A 16,018-nucleotide genomic window follows, 5' to 3' on the forward strand; every position below is an offset into this window, starting at 1 on the left:
AGAGCTGGCTCTGTGGCCCTGCGGATGCCTAACAATGCCTGGGCAAGCCTCTTCCCAGTATCTCCCCCCAACACATTGGGGCTCCTCCTCCCCAACATGCTCAAAACATTTCTACACATCCGCGTGGACGAGGAAGGAGCCTGCTTCATTTTCACTCTGGCTATTTTCTCCCGGTGGGCAGAGGAAGCTCATCCGAAATTCTAAACCCCATCAGGATCTCAGACAGCCTCACCCACCGCAGGGCTCCTTCAGGGCACACACAGAGCCCGTCTCCTACAGCCCTGAACCCCTGCTCTGGACCCCGCATTCCTAATCGGCATACATTAGGAATCTATTAATAGCTAGAGGGACAGCAGATCTCTGAAAGAGACTCGCCACCACCACCCTTTTTTTTTTCCTGCTGAACACCAAAACATGCCTCTTCCTTTCAAAGTAAGGAATCAGAAACAGGAAGGCGTTCTCTGCCCTCTTTCAGGGGTGGGCTGTCATGAGTCCAGTGTGGAGACTTTTTCTGTGTTCCCTGGTTAAGAGAGGGAACTGGAGAAAAAGGATGAGCTGAGAGCCCTGTGAGTGCCAGCCTGAAGGATCAGAATACAGGGCCAGGACACAGGGGTCCTAGGGCACAGGCGGAGCTTTGAAAACTGCAGCTGGCTGGCTGAAAGAATCAATGTCCCCTCTGCCACATGGCAGGGTGCATCGACTTGAAAACATCCACGGGTCCTGTGGTCCCAAATGAGAGGAGAGCATTTTCCTTATATTGAGCAGGGACATATTTCAGGGTTCCCTAGGTGCAATCTGGTGCAGAAAAATCTGTGTTTACAGTCTGGTTTACCTGTCACCTGTTCTAAGATAACAGTCTCCTTAACTGTTGTTAAGATTCTAATCTTGGTCATATTTTATCACACAGGGAAGATCTGGATAAGAGGGGAGTGAGAGAATGAAAAGGAATTTCTGGTTTAAGTTTATAGTCCAGACATAACTATGACAAACCTGAAGCTCCACAGAAGAGCCGTGACTTCCCTGGGCAAACATATTTCCAATGATTATGCTAAAACCAGACAAAAAGGGACTTGGAAGAACTAGGATGGAAACTGACTTAAGGTGATGGTGGCCAGGGGTCAGAACAACAAGGTCGCCACTGAAAATGGTGACCAAGAGGTCTGGAAGGGACTCTCAAGGAAGCAGGTGTCTTTTACTAAGAAAAAGCACACAGTAATGACCAGCATTCTGAGTGATGGATGGGAAACAAGGAACAAGAACAGCAGCAACTATCAGCACATACTGGGCACTGATGCCGGGCTGTCTGCAGAGCATTTGCATTAAGGGAGACAATTCCCATTGACACAACAATCCTCTGATGTGGGCCTTATTATTACCATTTAAAGACATGAAAAGTGAGATCCAAGGAGAGGTAAGCAATGTGCCAAAGTCTCATACAACCGGCACCCAAACCCAGGTCTGGTTGACCCTAAACACCACGCACCAGACTCCCTCCCTCAAGATGCCCATCCTAGGAGTTGCTGTAGTAATCAAATCGGTCCCAAGGGCGGCTGATTTCCTCAATGCCTGTTTTTCTCTCCAGCAGGACATAATAATGGTTTGCTGCCCTATATATACACAAGGTGACTTCATGGAATCTGAGTTATTTGCCCAGCAGCGAGGATGTTCTGCTTTGAGTCATGCGCGTTCTCTTCCCTAATCCCTCGTTACCCATAGTATGCATGCGTAAGATGACTAGACGGGGAAACAGATTCTGTAAGAGTGCCACTCTGCAAACTCTTCATTGTTATTTTTTTTTCCATGTGAAGCCAAATAACTATCATGGGTAGCAAACTCAGAATCTCGACTGCATCAGCACTGCAGTCAACATGACTAAACTACGGTCCTTTTGTCATCCGGTGCCTATGTCTGGCTGTGCACTAAGGGCTCAGCCTAAAAGATCAGAGACCCAATTCTTGACCTCATGGAATCCACAATGCACAACAGAATTCCACCCCAGCAGAGTGATGGTTAAGGGGTCTAGAGGAAGAATGTAGAGGGATGTACAAGCAGAGTCTTCCCAAGAGATGAACACTCAAAGCCAAGAAATGAGAACAAGTTAACCTGGCCAAAAAGGAAAAGTGACAATAGCCAAAAAAATAAGTAATCCAGTTAAAAATGGTCAAAGCGTCTGAACAGATATTTCTCCAAAGAAGATATACAAACAGACAATAAGCACATGAGAAGATGCTGGACATGATTAATTATCAGGGAAATGCATCAAAACCACAATAAGCTGCCCTTTCATATACGCTAGCATGGCTATAATTAAAGACAGATAATAACAAGTGTTGGTGAGGATAGAGAGAAACTAAAACTTTCATACATAGCTGGCAGGATTGTAAAATAGTGTCACCACTTCAGAAAACAGTCTAGCAGTGTCTGAAATTGTTAAACACATGTTGCAAATATATACCCAAGAGAACTGAAAACATTTATCCACAAAAAACTTGGTAGATAAGTGTTCGTAGGAGCAATATTCACACTGACCAAAAAGGAGAAGCAACCCAAATGTTCACCAACTGATGGATGGGTAAGTCTAATATGTTCTATGCGTACAGTGGGATATTATTCAGCCATGAAAAGGAATGAAGTGCTGACATGCTACAACACGGATGAGCCTTGAGAACATCGTGCTAAGTAAAAGAAGCCAGGCACAAAAGGCCACATATTACATAATTCCATTTATGTGAAATGTCCAGAATAGGCAAATGCAGAGAGACAGAAGGCAGATTAGTGATTGCCCTGGGCTGGGGTGGTTGGGGTGAGACATGCAGCGATGCTAATGAGTATGGGTTGCTTTGAGGGTAATGAAAATGTTCTAAAATTAATCATGGTAACAGATGCACAAGTCCAAGAATACCCTAAAAAAATTGACTTGTACACTCTCGATGGCCTGTGTATTGTATCTCGAGTTGTCAAAAAGAAAAAAGGGAGTGGTTAAAAGAGGATGGGAGAGGAAGGTCACTCCAGGGAGCAGAGACACGCGTGTAAGGACACGGAAGCAAGAGAAAGCAAAGCCGAATACAAGAGTTAGGCAGCTCCACGTGGGTCTGGTGACATTGTACAGGTGAAGAAATGGCTACAGAGGCAGCTGGGCAGGTGGGCAGGGCCTTGTAAGCAAAGCTAAGGCCTGTTATATTGTAAAGGTGATGGAAAATCTTAAACAGGAGAGTTCTGTGATCAGACTGGCTAGAAAAAAATCACCGCCATGTCACTATGGAGGACTGATGTCGCTAAGGGATACAGCAGACGGGGCCGCAGCAGAAGAGAGAGACCAAGTCCTGGACAGCAAAGACCTGAGGGTTCCATCTGGGGCTGCAGGAGGTGCCGCCTCTGCAGCACCACCACCGTCTGCAGTGGGAGCCCTGGAACGCAGGCCCAGGGTTAGATTTGGGGCCCACTACAATACTTTAAAAAGGGATTTTCCATCCAGCCCCTTGAAACAAACCTTTCCTTCACCCCAGGAACAGGCAAGAAGACGAAAAGGAATGTGTAAGTCCTTCAGCAGCCTCTTGAATTTCACCTCTCCCAATAAACAGCCTTTTCCTTATTATAAGAAGAGCCTCTTCTGGGGGTGTCCAGGCAGCTGGAGGCCCATCGGACCCAGGTAAGAAGCAATTAAGACTAATTAGCCCAGGCTGAGCAGCAGCAACCATTACGTTGCAGTTTCAAACAAACCAGCAATGGCCAGACACGGCAGCTTTGCTTGCTTTAGCCTGCAGGATCTATGCCCTGAAGCCCCCCAAGAAAGGGCTACACCTTCTTGCGTGCAGCTCCAAGTGCTGTCCCGGTATCAGCAGCTGCTGCATCCTCTGGGAGCTTGTTAGGAATGCAGAATCTCAGGTCCCACCCCAGTCCTCCTGAATCCAGATCTGCATTGGATAAGATGCCCAGGTGACCCGACCACAAGGCTGCAACCAGACAGTCTTGCACTATGACTTCAGAAGGGCCTGTGGAAAAGGGTCTCCCTCCCCTAGTGGCCCCCCAGTGGAAGCTCCAATTGACAGGCAGCCTTTGCATTCAACTACAATGTCTAGAACATGCGGGAATGCAACTCCATGTACAGAGTGTGTGCAAGGACTCTCACAGGAGCCCTGTGAGACTTGGAAAGATTCTGCAACTTGCCTCGGGTGACACAGGCAGCAGGGGCTGATTTGGGATACGAACCCAGACCTGCCACCCTCTTGTCATGAACTCTGCTGCCCACCTCTGGGCGGGGGTGGGGTGTTGCCCATTCTTGAACACGGTCTAAGCAGTCCATACTGGGGGTAGCAGCGGGGCTCGCAGTCCGGCTCACAAACCAAACCACACAGAACGCCCCGGAGCCCCTTGGAACTGACAGCCTGCCTCCAGATGCAGAGGCCACAGCCCAGCTGCACGTCTTTCCTGACACTGCTGGTATCTGGCAAGACCATCCGGGGCTCGCTCTCTCTGCGTGGTCCAGGCCCGGCCCCCGCCTCACTACCCGAATACTGCAGAGCCAGGCTCCTGGCCCTGGCCCTGGCCCCGGGGAAGCCTTCTCAAGCCCCACCTCCACCTCGTGATCAAGGGACACCCTCTGGCCAAACAGGAACACCAGCCACAGTATCTCTGTCCTCAGATTAAATGTACTCAAAGAAAGGTCTAATTCCAAAACCTGTGCTCTTTCCATGACCCTGTGTAGCCTCTTATAATCCACTTAAAAAAAAAAAAAAGAAGAAGAAGAAAGAAAACTAAATCCAATCTAATTCTAGGATTTAACATATCTTGCAGACAAACTTAAAAACCCCTAGGGGGACTCAAATGCCTGGCTACTCAAACTGTGGCCCGCAGGCCAGCGGCAGTAGGGGCAGCATTTGGGAGCTAGCTGGAAATGCAGAACCTCAGAGTGGTATAATATGAAAATATTTGGTCTTTGTCCCCAGTTCCTGGCACATAACTCCCAAAACCCTTGGAATTTCCTGAGTGACACCACTTGGCAACAGAGGGGGCGGGGGCAGTCCCGTGGGACTGAGCCCTTACTTAACCTGTGGGATCTGTCTCCAACTCCAGGAAGGCGGTGTCACACTGAATTGAACTATAAGGGACCCAGTCGTGTCCACCTGCTGGCGAACTGGCTTGGCGTGGGGGAAACCGCCCCCACCTGTCAAGTCCAGGCAGCGTTCTGTGCCGTGTGGGTGTAGAGAAACAGTGCGGAGTGTGAGTTGAGAGTCTGTTTTTCCCTTCAGACTCAGGCTCCACCCAGACCTACTAAATCAGAATCTGCATTCTAACAAAAGCCCCACGTGCCGTGCGAGCATGTCCGGTAACACCGCACAGGTAGGTGCCGATGTGCCCATACCAGACAACAGGCCCCGTGGATCTGGAACCCTCTTTATAAAACGAAAATGTTGGTCTGTGTCAGATGAGACTTTGTTTTGAGCGTGTCCTTGATTATCAACATGGTTGTATTTTCACTCTAAGCACAACAAATGATTGTAGCTATTTATCAATAAACACTTCATAAATGAGAACAGTAGACTCAAACTAAATTCAAAAGTTTTCCTATGTCTACTCCTGAATTATACTACAAATCAGAAACAAATGGCTCAGTGACACTCTTCCATGAGCCACTGCTAAAATAAGGATCCTCGCTCATGATTGAATTAGGACAAGGACTCGTTTCTGTAGAATTTTTAAAATAGCATCTCTAAATAATTTTTACAATTAGTTTTTTCTGTTGACTAACCCGGGAGTTCCCTGTGCATCTGACAAGCAAATGAGAAGGGAGGAGGAATTAAGGCATCTGAGAGAAAAGGATGCTAAATGCCTAGAAAGTCTCAACAGGAAACCTGAAGTGTGAACCTGAGTCTCTTGAAAGAGGTCACCTGGCACAGCACCTGAGGGGAGAGCCGTCCCCAGGGGCTCCCCAAAGAAGAGCTAATGACCTCAGCTCCATGCCTTGGCTGTATCCGCTGAACTCTGCAGAAAGCATGGCACATAGTAGTTGCTCACATATAAAAATTTATTTTTGTTGAACCCAAGGTTGTGACAGATGTACTTATCATGCAGAAAAAAAAAAAATCACAGGGAATCAGGTATAAAATGACCACATTTGTTCAAAAAGCATAGATCAAGGATCTCCCAGTGTGCCCAGCAGTGTGCTAGACGCTAAGATAGCTTAAGGGAGGCAGGAAGCCAATTTGGAAGAATAAGAGCTAACGATGGCTCTCAGGAGCTAAGGGCGCCTGCTGAAGTCTGCATCGTGGACTCTTCACAGCATCGATCCAGGAAATTCGTTTTGAGAAGCCTTCCTCTAGGAGCATTAAATTCAGATTGAAAGGCACTGCTCTAGGTGTGACAATAAAAGACTGAAACACACTAGAAACGGGGCATCCCATGAGTGACTGTCTATGGGGGGTGACAATGGGGCTGTCCCCGTAGATTCAGCTGGCTCCTTTTCTCCTTCCAGCCACATTAGGATTGCATTTTCTCACCCTCTTGAAGTTAGGTGTGGCTGTGCTTTAGAAAATGAAATACAAGCGCAAGTGTCATGTGTCTCTGCTGGGCAAAAGCTTTAAGAACCATGTGCTGTTCAACATGCCCGGCAAGATTCCGGGTAGTGGTTGCTCTGTCATCCTGGGTCCTAAAGGGTGTTGCAGCCCCAAACCCACTCACAAAAGACTTGTAGTATGAGCAAGAAAGAGACCATGCTCTTTTTTTAACCACTGAGGTTTCTGGGTTGCTTGTTATGGCAGCATACCCTCACCCACCCTGACTGACACAGCATATGCAGCCACAGCCTCACCGTTTTCAGAACATTTCTGTTACTCCTCATTGAGAACTGCTCAAACTAATGATTACTTGAGGGCGGGTCCTCTTTTTTTTTTTTTTAAACCTAAACAGCATTACTTAACTCAAACTTCACTCCCACAGTCATCTGATTTCTTTCCCTTCCCTTATTTCCTCCGTTCTGAAGATTTCCTCATGTATTTACGCTGTTATCTTTTCGTACCGTATGCTTTTTGGTAAGCTGCCTTAAAACCTATTTGCGACAAGGTGACAGACAGATAGTCACGTGAACAGACACACCAGATTTGGCTTTCGAATGAATTTTGGCTGTTTCCAAAAAAAATCAAATCCACCCCTCAAAAGATAAAGATTTGCTATTACTGAGGATGTTTAAAAGAATGTGGCCCCGAGCCAGCATGTATTCCTCCAACCTATTCTTTCCACAAAAGGATACTTAAGGAATGCTCGGTACACACAGTCCCTGCTTTTAAAAAGCAATCCACTTCTGGACACGCCATCTCTTTTTGCCTCATCGTAAGGAGAAATTCGTATCCTGCTAACTCCACGAAAACATTCAGCTTCACTGACCAACATTTCTATGGCTAAAATTCAGATTCAATATAATTACTCAGCCCTTTCTGTCTGACCTTGTGCTAAGCACAGGTGAACGTGATTTTAACCAGTTCCTCCTGGTGGGCATTCAGGCCGTGGCCAGTCTTGTGCTACTTGAGGCTGTGCTGCTGCAAGCACCCTCGTGTTTACAGCTCCCCTCTCAGATGCTTGCTGATTGGAAATTTCTAGAAGAGGAATTGCTGGGTCAGGGGACACCTGCAAGGTGTAGTGCCAAACTGCACTCCAGGGAGCAAAGAACTGTTTTCCTACCCCCTACCAATACCTATTCTTTTTTTTTTTCCTTTGACATTTTTCTTTAAAGCTATCGTTCATATTAAATTTGCAAGTCTTTGATTACCAAATATGAGAGACTAAATATGTTGAGGACTTTGCGTGTCTTTTATTACGAAGCGTCTATCCATGTTCTCTGCCCAGTGTTATAACTGATGTGTTCCTCTTTGTGTTCGGTGGGGGATTAAAAATAATTTACAAAAAGCACTTTCTGCATTAAGGACATTAACTTTTTTCCAAACTTTTATTTGCCTTTTACCTCACTGTTTAAAGGAAGAGGTCTCTAGAGGCAGAATGAAGGATCAACAGATGGGAAAAATACAACAGGCAAAGTGCATCGCAACTGACCTGCAAGAGGTGAGATCCCTCAAGCCCCCCTCCCCCACCCCAGTCAACCCACCGGCATGACCTGCTGCCTCTACAAATCCATCCACCTCTCACCATCTCCACTCCCACCACCCTGCTCCGAGCTTCCTAACTGGTCTCCTCACTTCCTTCCCTGCCCTCTTCAAATCCACTCTCCACCCTACAGGCCAGATGAGCTTTCCAGAACACATCAGAACATGCCATCTCCTTCAGTCAAATCCAGGGCTTTGCCACTGCTGCATCTAGAAAATGATCGGGCTCCTCAGGTCCTGTCACCTGTCTCCCTCTCGGGCACATCCCCAACCTCTCATGCCCTTGGCTCACCACTCCCTGACCATCCTGGAATATTCTGGTCCTTCCAAACATATCAGGCACACTCCCCCATTCAAGGTTATGTGCATCTGCAGTCTACTCCGCCTCAAATTATTTTCCCCCAAATACTCACACGGCTATCTGCTTTGCACCCCTCAGGTCTCTAGTCAAATATCACCTCCGTAGAGAAGCCTCCCCTGACTGCCTACTGGAACACCTGACACCCCCTCCATCACAGTATCCTGATTTATGGGCCCCATACCACCTTGAAATTATCTAATTTTTTGCTAGTTTACCAGCTCCCCAACTAGAAGAACCAGAAGGCTAGCTTTTCTCCTATCCTGGCCACCAGTTTACCTCTGGCACTTGCGACAGGGCTCACAGCCCATCGCAGGCACTCAATGAGTGACTGCCGTATGAAGGGGTAAATGAGCAATCGTCATTTGAACTAGGGAATGGCAAACTCCATTCAGCCCATGAACTAGGAATGCTTTTTACATCTTTAAGTGGTTGAAAACAAAATCAAAAGAAAAATAATACTTTGTAGCACATGAAAATCACAACAAACTGAAAAATTTCAGTATCCATAAGTAAAGTTTTATCAGAACACAGGCATGCCCATCGGCTCTCGGATTATCTGTGGGTGCTTTTGCACTGCAGCCGCAGAGCTGAGTAGTTGTGACAGAGACCATATGGGGTGCTCTCACCGCTTCTCACTGCCGCTGGTGCGCTGCAAATCACAGCCAGGCAGCTATAACTCAATTGTGCCTCGCGGTCTGCAAAGCCTAAAATGGTCCCTGGCCTCGTACAGAAAAGATCTGCCAATGCAAGTTAAGGAGGAGAAGGCTTTGGGAGATGTTTTTAAGGGAGAAAGGACAAGGCTTGCTAACCTACTGCACAGGAGAGGAAAGGCAGGAGGGAAGTGTCGGGCAGACGGTGGTGACATTCGCTCAGGTTTGGAGGGTGGAGGCAGGAGGCAGCAGAGAGAGGAGCGAGGTGGTAAGTTTAGTTTTCACACGTGACATTTGGGTACCTGGGGGCTGAATCTGGATACCAGCTTGTCGCCTGAGAACCAAGAAGTTAAACTAATAAAACCAATTTTTATCTGATGGGAAAGAGGACACTAAACGTGAAAAAAGGAGGTGAGTGGGTCCTCTTAAGACTCCAATCCATCCGCCTATTGCGACTGAACTTTCACAATGTCACCCCATGCCCTGGGGCTGCCAAAGGAAAAGCCAGACAGACCTGCCAGCCACCATTTCCACTTCCCACCAGAGGTATAAACACCACCCCAGACGGCAGTTGCAGGGAGGGAAAGGAACACACTCATTTTGCATTTGACTTCGGAGGAATCACAGTCCTGACGTTCTGCTAGAAAGCTTGTCAGGCGTCACCTTGCTGCTGTGAGTAACAAGGGAGCAAGCTGCAGGAACAACGTCCCCTGCAGTGGCCCGATAACGGTCACAATACCTTACGTGTGCACAAGGCTTCCAGGTTTACCAAACGTCTTCTTTCCCCAGCAAAGTGGGGACCAGCACCCGTGTTCACAGATAAGGTCTACCTCGCCACCAGAGAAAAGCTGGGCTTTTGCAGGCTGGGAAGAGCACAAGGTCAGCCTCTCCCTCGGTTTCCAGGTGGTAACAGACATCAGAGGTTCGCACTGGTGAAGGGATGTCGAGGATGCCTGCCGACTTGTTGCTAAGGAAACTTTTGTGAGGATTCCCTGAAGCCACAGAACCCATAAGCCCTGCCCATTGCTTCAAAGTCCTGCGGGGTGGCCACTTGACAAGTCCAGCACGCAAGCGTGGTGGGGGGGGGCGCTCCTTCTAAGTAGAAGCCGACAGAGTGGTGGGCCAAAGGTCGGTTTTCCAACAGCAGGAGCTGCACCACAGGCCACAGCCCCCAGATCAAAAAAGCAGGACGACTTAGTGAAGACGTCAGAAAGCACCTTGTTCTTCTCGGTCACAATTACATGCCCCATGAGCCACCAGCCCTAATTACACCTTTTGAGAACAAAGTTGATGACCGCCTGAAAAAACACTGGCGTGAGGGACAAGGTCATACCCATTTTAGGTGATTTTCATGTTACAGAAAGAAAAGCCTTGTATTAGAATCAATTTGTGTAACTTAGCAAGCATCTACTAGATGCCAGGCAGCTCGGACACACTGTGTCTATTAATCACCAGCTCTGAACAGCCCTGGCCTGAAAAAGGCTGGGCTAGTATGTCAACTGCTTAGTGGACAGGCCCAGGGCCAGGCAAATCTGATTTCAAATTCCAGCTGCATTATTTATTGTGTGGCCTTTATAAAGAAATCTCTGGCGTCTTAAAAAAAAAAAATCCTTCCAGGATTGCAATAGAGAATCTCCAAACAGAACGGCCAAGTCTCTGTATTTTACCTCCCTCTGGGAGCTCTCTCTCTCTCTCTCTCTCTCTCTCTCTCTCTCTCTCTCTCATCAGTCTGTCCTGGCACTACCTCCCTTCTAATGGATCCTCTGTCCCAAGTGTGTTCTCCCTGCCATTCTGAGGCAGCTAGTCTGCAAAATGGCCCTCAAAGAACCACGCCTCCCTTGTATCCACACCTGTATCCACCTCCCTTCCAAACTCACTCTGGACTGGTCCTGTGACTCAGTTTGCCAAGAGAGTGTGGTGGAAGTGACGTGCCAGTTCTGGGCCTGGGCCTTAAGAATGCCTGGCAGTTTGTACCTTTGTGTTCTTGGAAGCCAGCTACCACGTAAGAACTCCAACTAAGCTGCTGAACAGAAAGGCCACGTGGAAAGGCCATGGAGGATGAGACACCACATGGAGACAGAGGCTACGTGGAAGAACACCAAGGCACAGGCAGATAAGTGAAGACGCCACTTTGAAGGCTACAGCCTGGTCGAGCCTCCAGGACTCCAGCCCTAGCCACCATCTGACTCCAACCGCATGGGAGACGCCAAGACAGACCAGCAGAAGAACTGCACAGCTGAGCCCTGTCAACCCACGGAATCATGTGAGATAATAAACTGTTCTTTTGAGACACTAAGTTTTAGGGTGGCTTGTTACATAGCAATAGATATAACATCATTCCTTAAGTATCCATAGCACAGCCCACTCTGTCTCACAGCCATTCCTTGTAAACTCCTAAAGCACAATCACATGAACCCAAATGGGAAAGCAGAGGGTAGAGAGGAACTCACGTTCAAGGATGATTCTTTGCAGCCATCCTAGTTTCTCTAGCAAACAGCATCATATTCTACTAGTACCTCTGAGGTCCAGACTTTCCAGGCAGATCCTGAATTCTAAGAACAGCACCTAGTTCAACAAAATCTCTGTTTTGTTTGCATTCCAATCTTATTAGCCCCCAGAATTATTTCCTAAAAGTTCTGGGAGTTTTTGCAGATGCCTTACAACATCCTCTAGGGCCCTAGTTTCTTCTCTCCAGTCAAGGTGAGAGCAGACTACAAAGAATTCCTGGGTCCTGTCAGGCCCTCCAGCAACCGGACCTGTCTAGCCATTTGGTCTGTCACTGTACCATGTCTGACTTTTCTTTTTAGCTGCTCTTATCTAAGGGTCTTTACATCTCATAGCCAGCTGTGGGCCTTGGCTATTAGGCCTCATCCCTTTTTTGGGGAAAAGGGATGGTTCCCTCCTCCTGGCACCCTTTGAAGGGCTGCACCACCCCCTAAGTAGGCAGGACCCTTGTGGCCAGAGTCCCTGGGCCTACCAGAGCTCTCCACACTTCTCTGCTGTGCTGAGGTTTTCTTGTTAACCAGGTGTGTGCTGCACCTTTCCACCATTTCCCCAGAGTCTTGATCAGAGAGATTTCCTGGATAACAAGGACCTCCACAGAGCTAGCCTCCTCCCAGAGGCGGGCTGGCCCCCACGGCAGACCTAGAGGCCTCTCAAAGTCAGCTTCCACTCCCCTCCATGGCGTATGCTTCCTGCAAAGCCAGGATCTCTCAGTTCCCTTTTCTTCATCTGAACAAGAAAGAAATCTGGGGGGAATGTCCATTTTGCATATTTCTTGATATTACTCTTTTCATCAGAGGACAAAAGGCCCACTTGCATAGGAAGTATGTTGGAGGTGCCATTCTCACCTGTGTACCCACAATCCCATCTCACCCCAAGGGGGCTGGTGTATTCCATCCGTCTGTACTGGTCCCAACAGCTGCCTTGGCCTTCTAGACTCCATGGCCCCCAGCAAGCTTGGTGCCACCCCACTGGCTGGCCTCCTATGAGGTTTACCCCCTCCAGCACCCATGGGCCCCTTCTCCAGTCTCATGATTTCATATGCTGGCCAGTCTACCCACAAGCTGGGGAGCTGCGCATTCTCTAACAAACTGAGTCTGTCTTTGAGGATTCACCCCCTTCCAAGGGCCTCTACCTACATATCTTCCATCCCTTCCCAGCCCTTGGCCTTGAAATCCAGCTTGTTCATGTAGGTTCCCAGACACCAAGCACTGACCCACAATCCTCCTTGTTGAAACCCCATCTGCTTTTGGCCCTAAGAAAATCTCCATTAATTACTTAGGTCACAGGGCTCAGGCCCACCTCAGCTGGCTCTGAATGAAACCAAACTTCAGGGTTAGCAGGGGAGATGCTCCAAGTGACTCCGGATGCAAGTGCCCTCATTCTAGCCTCCCCTAAGGGATGCTGTCACCAACAGGTGACTTCAGGGGTGGCACATGCCCATTCCACATGGATCCAGCCCCTACCCTTGCTTGCCTTTTAGCACAATTGAGCCCAGGCTATCATGTTTACAAGAGGCACAAGCACAGGGGTTGCTATTCAGCCACCGAGCTGCTAACCAAATATGCAAACATCATTCACTGGGAACCTGACTTCATCTCTCGTATTCAGTTTGCCTGTCTATCAAATGGGGAAAGTACCTCACCCCTCACAGAGCTGTCAGGAGACCTGGTGACAATATATGTACTATGCCTAGTAGGTCCTCGGCCAAAGGCGGTCCCTTCTCAGGGCTACTGCTCATCCTGACGGGCACTTCTGCTCCAAGTTCCTAGTCAGGAGTGGTCTGGGAGGCTCTTAGGCACCAGAGATTTTCTAAGTACGTATATGCCAGGGGATGTGACTGGCACACGCAAGACTGTCCCAGCTGTTGCTTCTGCTTGTCCCCTGGGCCTGGTCCATCCTCCCTTTCCCCAAAAAAGAAGCAAGGCCACGCCACTCTGGCCTGCACCCACCCAGCCTCACCCCCACCCAAAACACAGCCAGCCGAGTCCAGCCAGAGGTGGTCCTCAGCAGACAGACATCCGCTAGCCAGATTTCCACATCAGTATTTCCTGGAAAAATGTGGCCACCAAAAGAACTCCCAAAATATGTCTCTCTCCCAGCGTTTCTGAGCTAGACACAAGGAGGCTCCGGGTCTTGCTATAAACATCACACTCTCTTGCTTTCACGACTGAATCTCAGGAAAGGTGTGGGAGAGCCAAGCCAGGGAGCACACGTGAGCTCTCCCACAGGCTCTCCAGGTACAGAACCAGAAAGGTTCCAGGGACAGTCTCCGGACAGCCCGTGAAAGCTCATTCTGGCAGCCCCTAAACTTCGCTCAAAGGCTACTCATCCATTCAGGAGGGATTTTGTTGTTCTCTGCTGGACCTGAAAGAAATGCAATGTACCTTTGCAAGGCTTAGGCTCTATTTCTGACCATGGTGCCACATGTTGTCACCCTACAACCATTTCACCCTTCTCTTTCTTTTTCCCCCGATGAGTTGCATAGAGCATTTTCAGTCAAAATTTGCTACTTTGTTCTTTGTGAAGTAGGTCAAGGATTAAATTATAAATAAATTCAGTCTCCATGATTTGGGCAACGTTTTACCAGAATGTTTCTGTATACTTACACGATTGAGGGTTACTGCTAATTTAGTCATTACAAAAATCCTAGGGTCAGACAGTCATTTTGTAAAGAGGATGTCCTGTAAGGTCACCTCCTCTCCCCCCACCCACCCCACCAAAGGACTTTAGAAACTTGGGATCTCGCCTCTCAGGCTGTGGTCACAAGCTCAGTGATTAGAGGACATCGAGGCCTCACACTGTCACTCAGACAACAAACAGCCAGCCGACCTGGCTCAGCAGGTCCTGTGCAGCCCTGGGGCCAGGCCAGAACCCGGGAACAGGCCACTTTCGGGCTCTGAGCTTCAGCCTGGGGAAGCTGGACCAGGGGCGGGGGCGAAGGCTGGGGCCGCGGGGCCGGGGAGCAAGCCTGCTGACGGGGCGCAGGCTGCTGGCCCGCAGGCTCGGCTGACCGGCAAGTGGGCGGCTCCGAGGTGGCCAGGCAGCCTGGCCCGGGGCAGCACGACCGTCCAAGGTCGGCAGGCTCTGGGCTCCCCACTGGAGACGCGGGGCCAAATGGGTGCCACTTCTCAGACCTGATCCTCCGCGCATCTGCCCAAGCCCGCCGGACTCCGGGGAGCCCTTCGCCGGCCCCTGCCCCTGCCCGGAACGCGCCCGCCCGCTCCAGAACTCTCGCAGGCAACAAGTTCTCGCTTCCTCAAAGCGGCCACGATGTGCTCGGGAGGCCGGGCGCGAGGGGGGCGCTCCCGCCGAGCCCGCGCCGCCCACGCCCCAGGGGTGCCCGCTGCCTTCGCCGCCCCCAGGAGCGCCGAGCTACAGGTCGCACCGGCGCGGCCGTCCCGGGGCGCTCCTCGGACAGGGACGCTGCGCCCTCCCCGGCGTGGGCAACAGGTACGGGAGCGCACGGAGGGCCGCGGCCGCGGGTCTTGCAGCCCCAGCCCTCGCCCCTTACCTCCAGCAACTGCACGTAGCTCGCGGGGAACCAGCCGCGGAGCCCGTCCTCCTTCTCGCCTTCCCACCAGCCGCCGTCCGGGACCTGCAGCAGCGTGATGAGCTCGCCCGCGGCGAAGCGCAGCCCCTGGCCGTGCCGCTCCCCGGAGAAGGGGTACAGGGTCCGGCAGCGGGCGCCGGACATGGCCTTGGCGCCCGGGTTCACAGCGCAGCCTGCATCCCTGCCGAGCCCCGCGTGCTGGGCAGCGGCCCCGCGGGCTCCCAGGCGCCCGGCGCTCCGGGCTCCCGCGCTGTGGGCGCGCGCCGTCTCGGGGGTGCGCGGGGTGCGCGGGGTGCCCGGGCAGGCGAGGGACGCGCGCCCCGCTCGGGAAGCGGAGACTCGCTGGCTTCGGAGAGCGAGTGGCGACGCCCCCGGGCCGGGCGGCTCGCAGATCGCGGCTCGCGGCGGGGGGCGGGGCTCAGGGGGAGGAGACCGAGGCGCCGCGGGCTCCGGAGACAACTTCCCGGGGACGCGGAGCGCGGGCTGCCGCCGCGAGGGCCGGCCGGGGCCCGGGCCGCCCTGGCGCGCGGCAGAGCGCGGCTCCCTCGGGACGGGGGCCCCGGAGCATCCCCCGCGGGACTCCGCGGCGAGGCGGGAGGGGCCGGGCGCCGCGGAGAGGGCTGGCGGCCGGCGGCCGGGCGGGGGCTCGGCGGAGGCGAGGGGCGGCGCCAGGGCGGCCACGCCCGCCGGGGGCCGGGCGCTCCCTCGCGGAGGCGCGGGGCGCGGGGAGAGGGGCTCCCGCTCGCGCCCCGCCGCCGGGCCCGCGGGGTGGAGACGCCCGTCGGTGCGGGCTTTGCAGGCCCGGGGGCGGGCGCCTCCTTCGCCGGGCCTGTGAGAGAATGTGTTTGTGGCCGTCATT

The 16,018-nt window shown here is 51.3% G+C and overlaps 1 protein-coding gene across 1 annotated transcript in view; it reads right to left on the minus strand.

Moving 5' to 3' along the window:
* The window catches only part of GAS7 (growth arrest specific 7), a 220,588-nt gene extending 205,054 nt beyond the window's left edge, over positions 1–15,534 (minus strand). The window contains exon 1 of the mRNA XM_075994084.1: positions 15,121–15,534. Coding sequence (XP_075850199.1) covers positions 15,121–15,303 — 183 coding nt within the window. The 5' untranslated portion in view covers positions 15,304–15,534. The remainder of the gene's footprint in view (positions 1–15,120) is intronic.
* Positions 15,535–16,018: the final 484 nt, after the last annotated feature.

The sequence above is a fragment of the Microcebus murinus genome, chromosome 18, assembly GCF_040939455.1.
Source record: "Microcebus murinus isolate Inina chromosome 18, M.murinus_Inina_mat1.0, whole genome shotgun sequence".
Taxonomy (NCBI): domain Eukaryota; kingdom Metazoa; phylum Chordata; class Mammalia; order Primates; family Cheirogaleidae; genus Microcebus; species Microcebus murinus.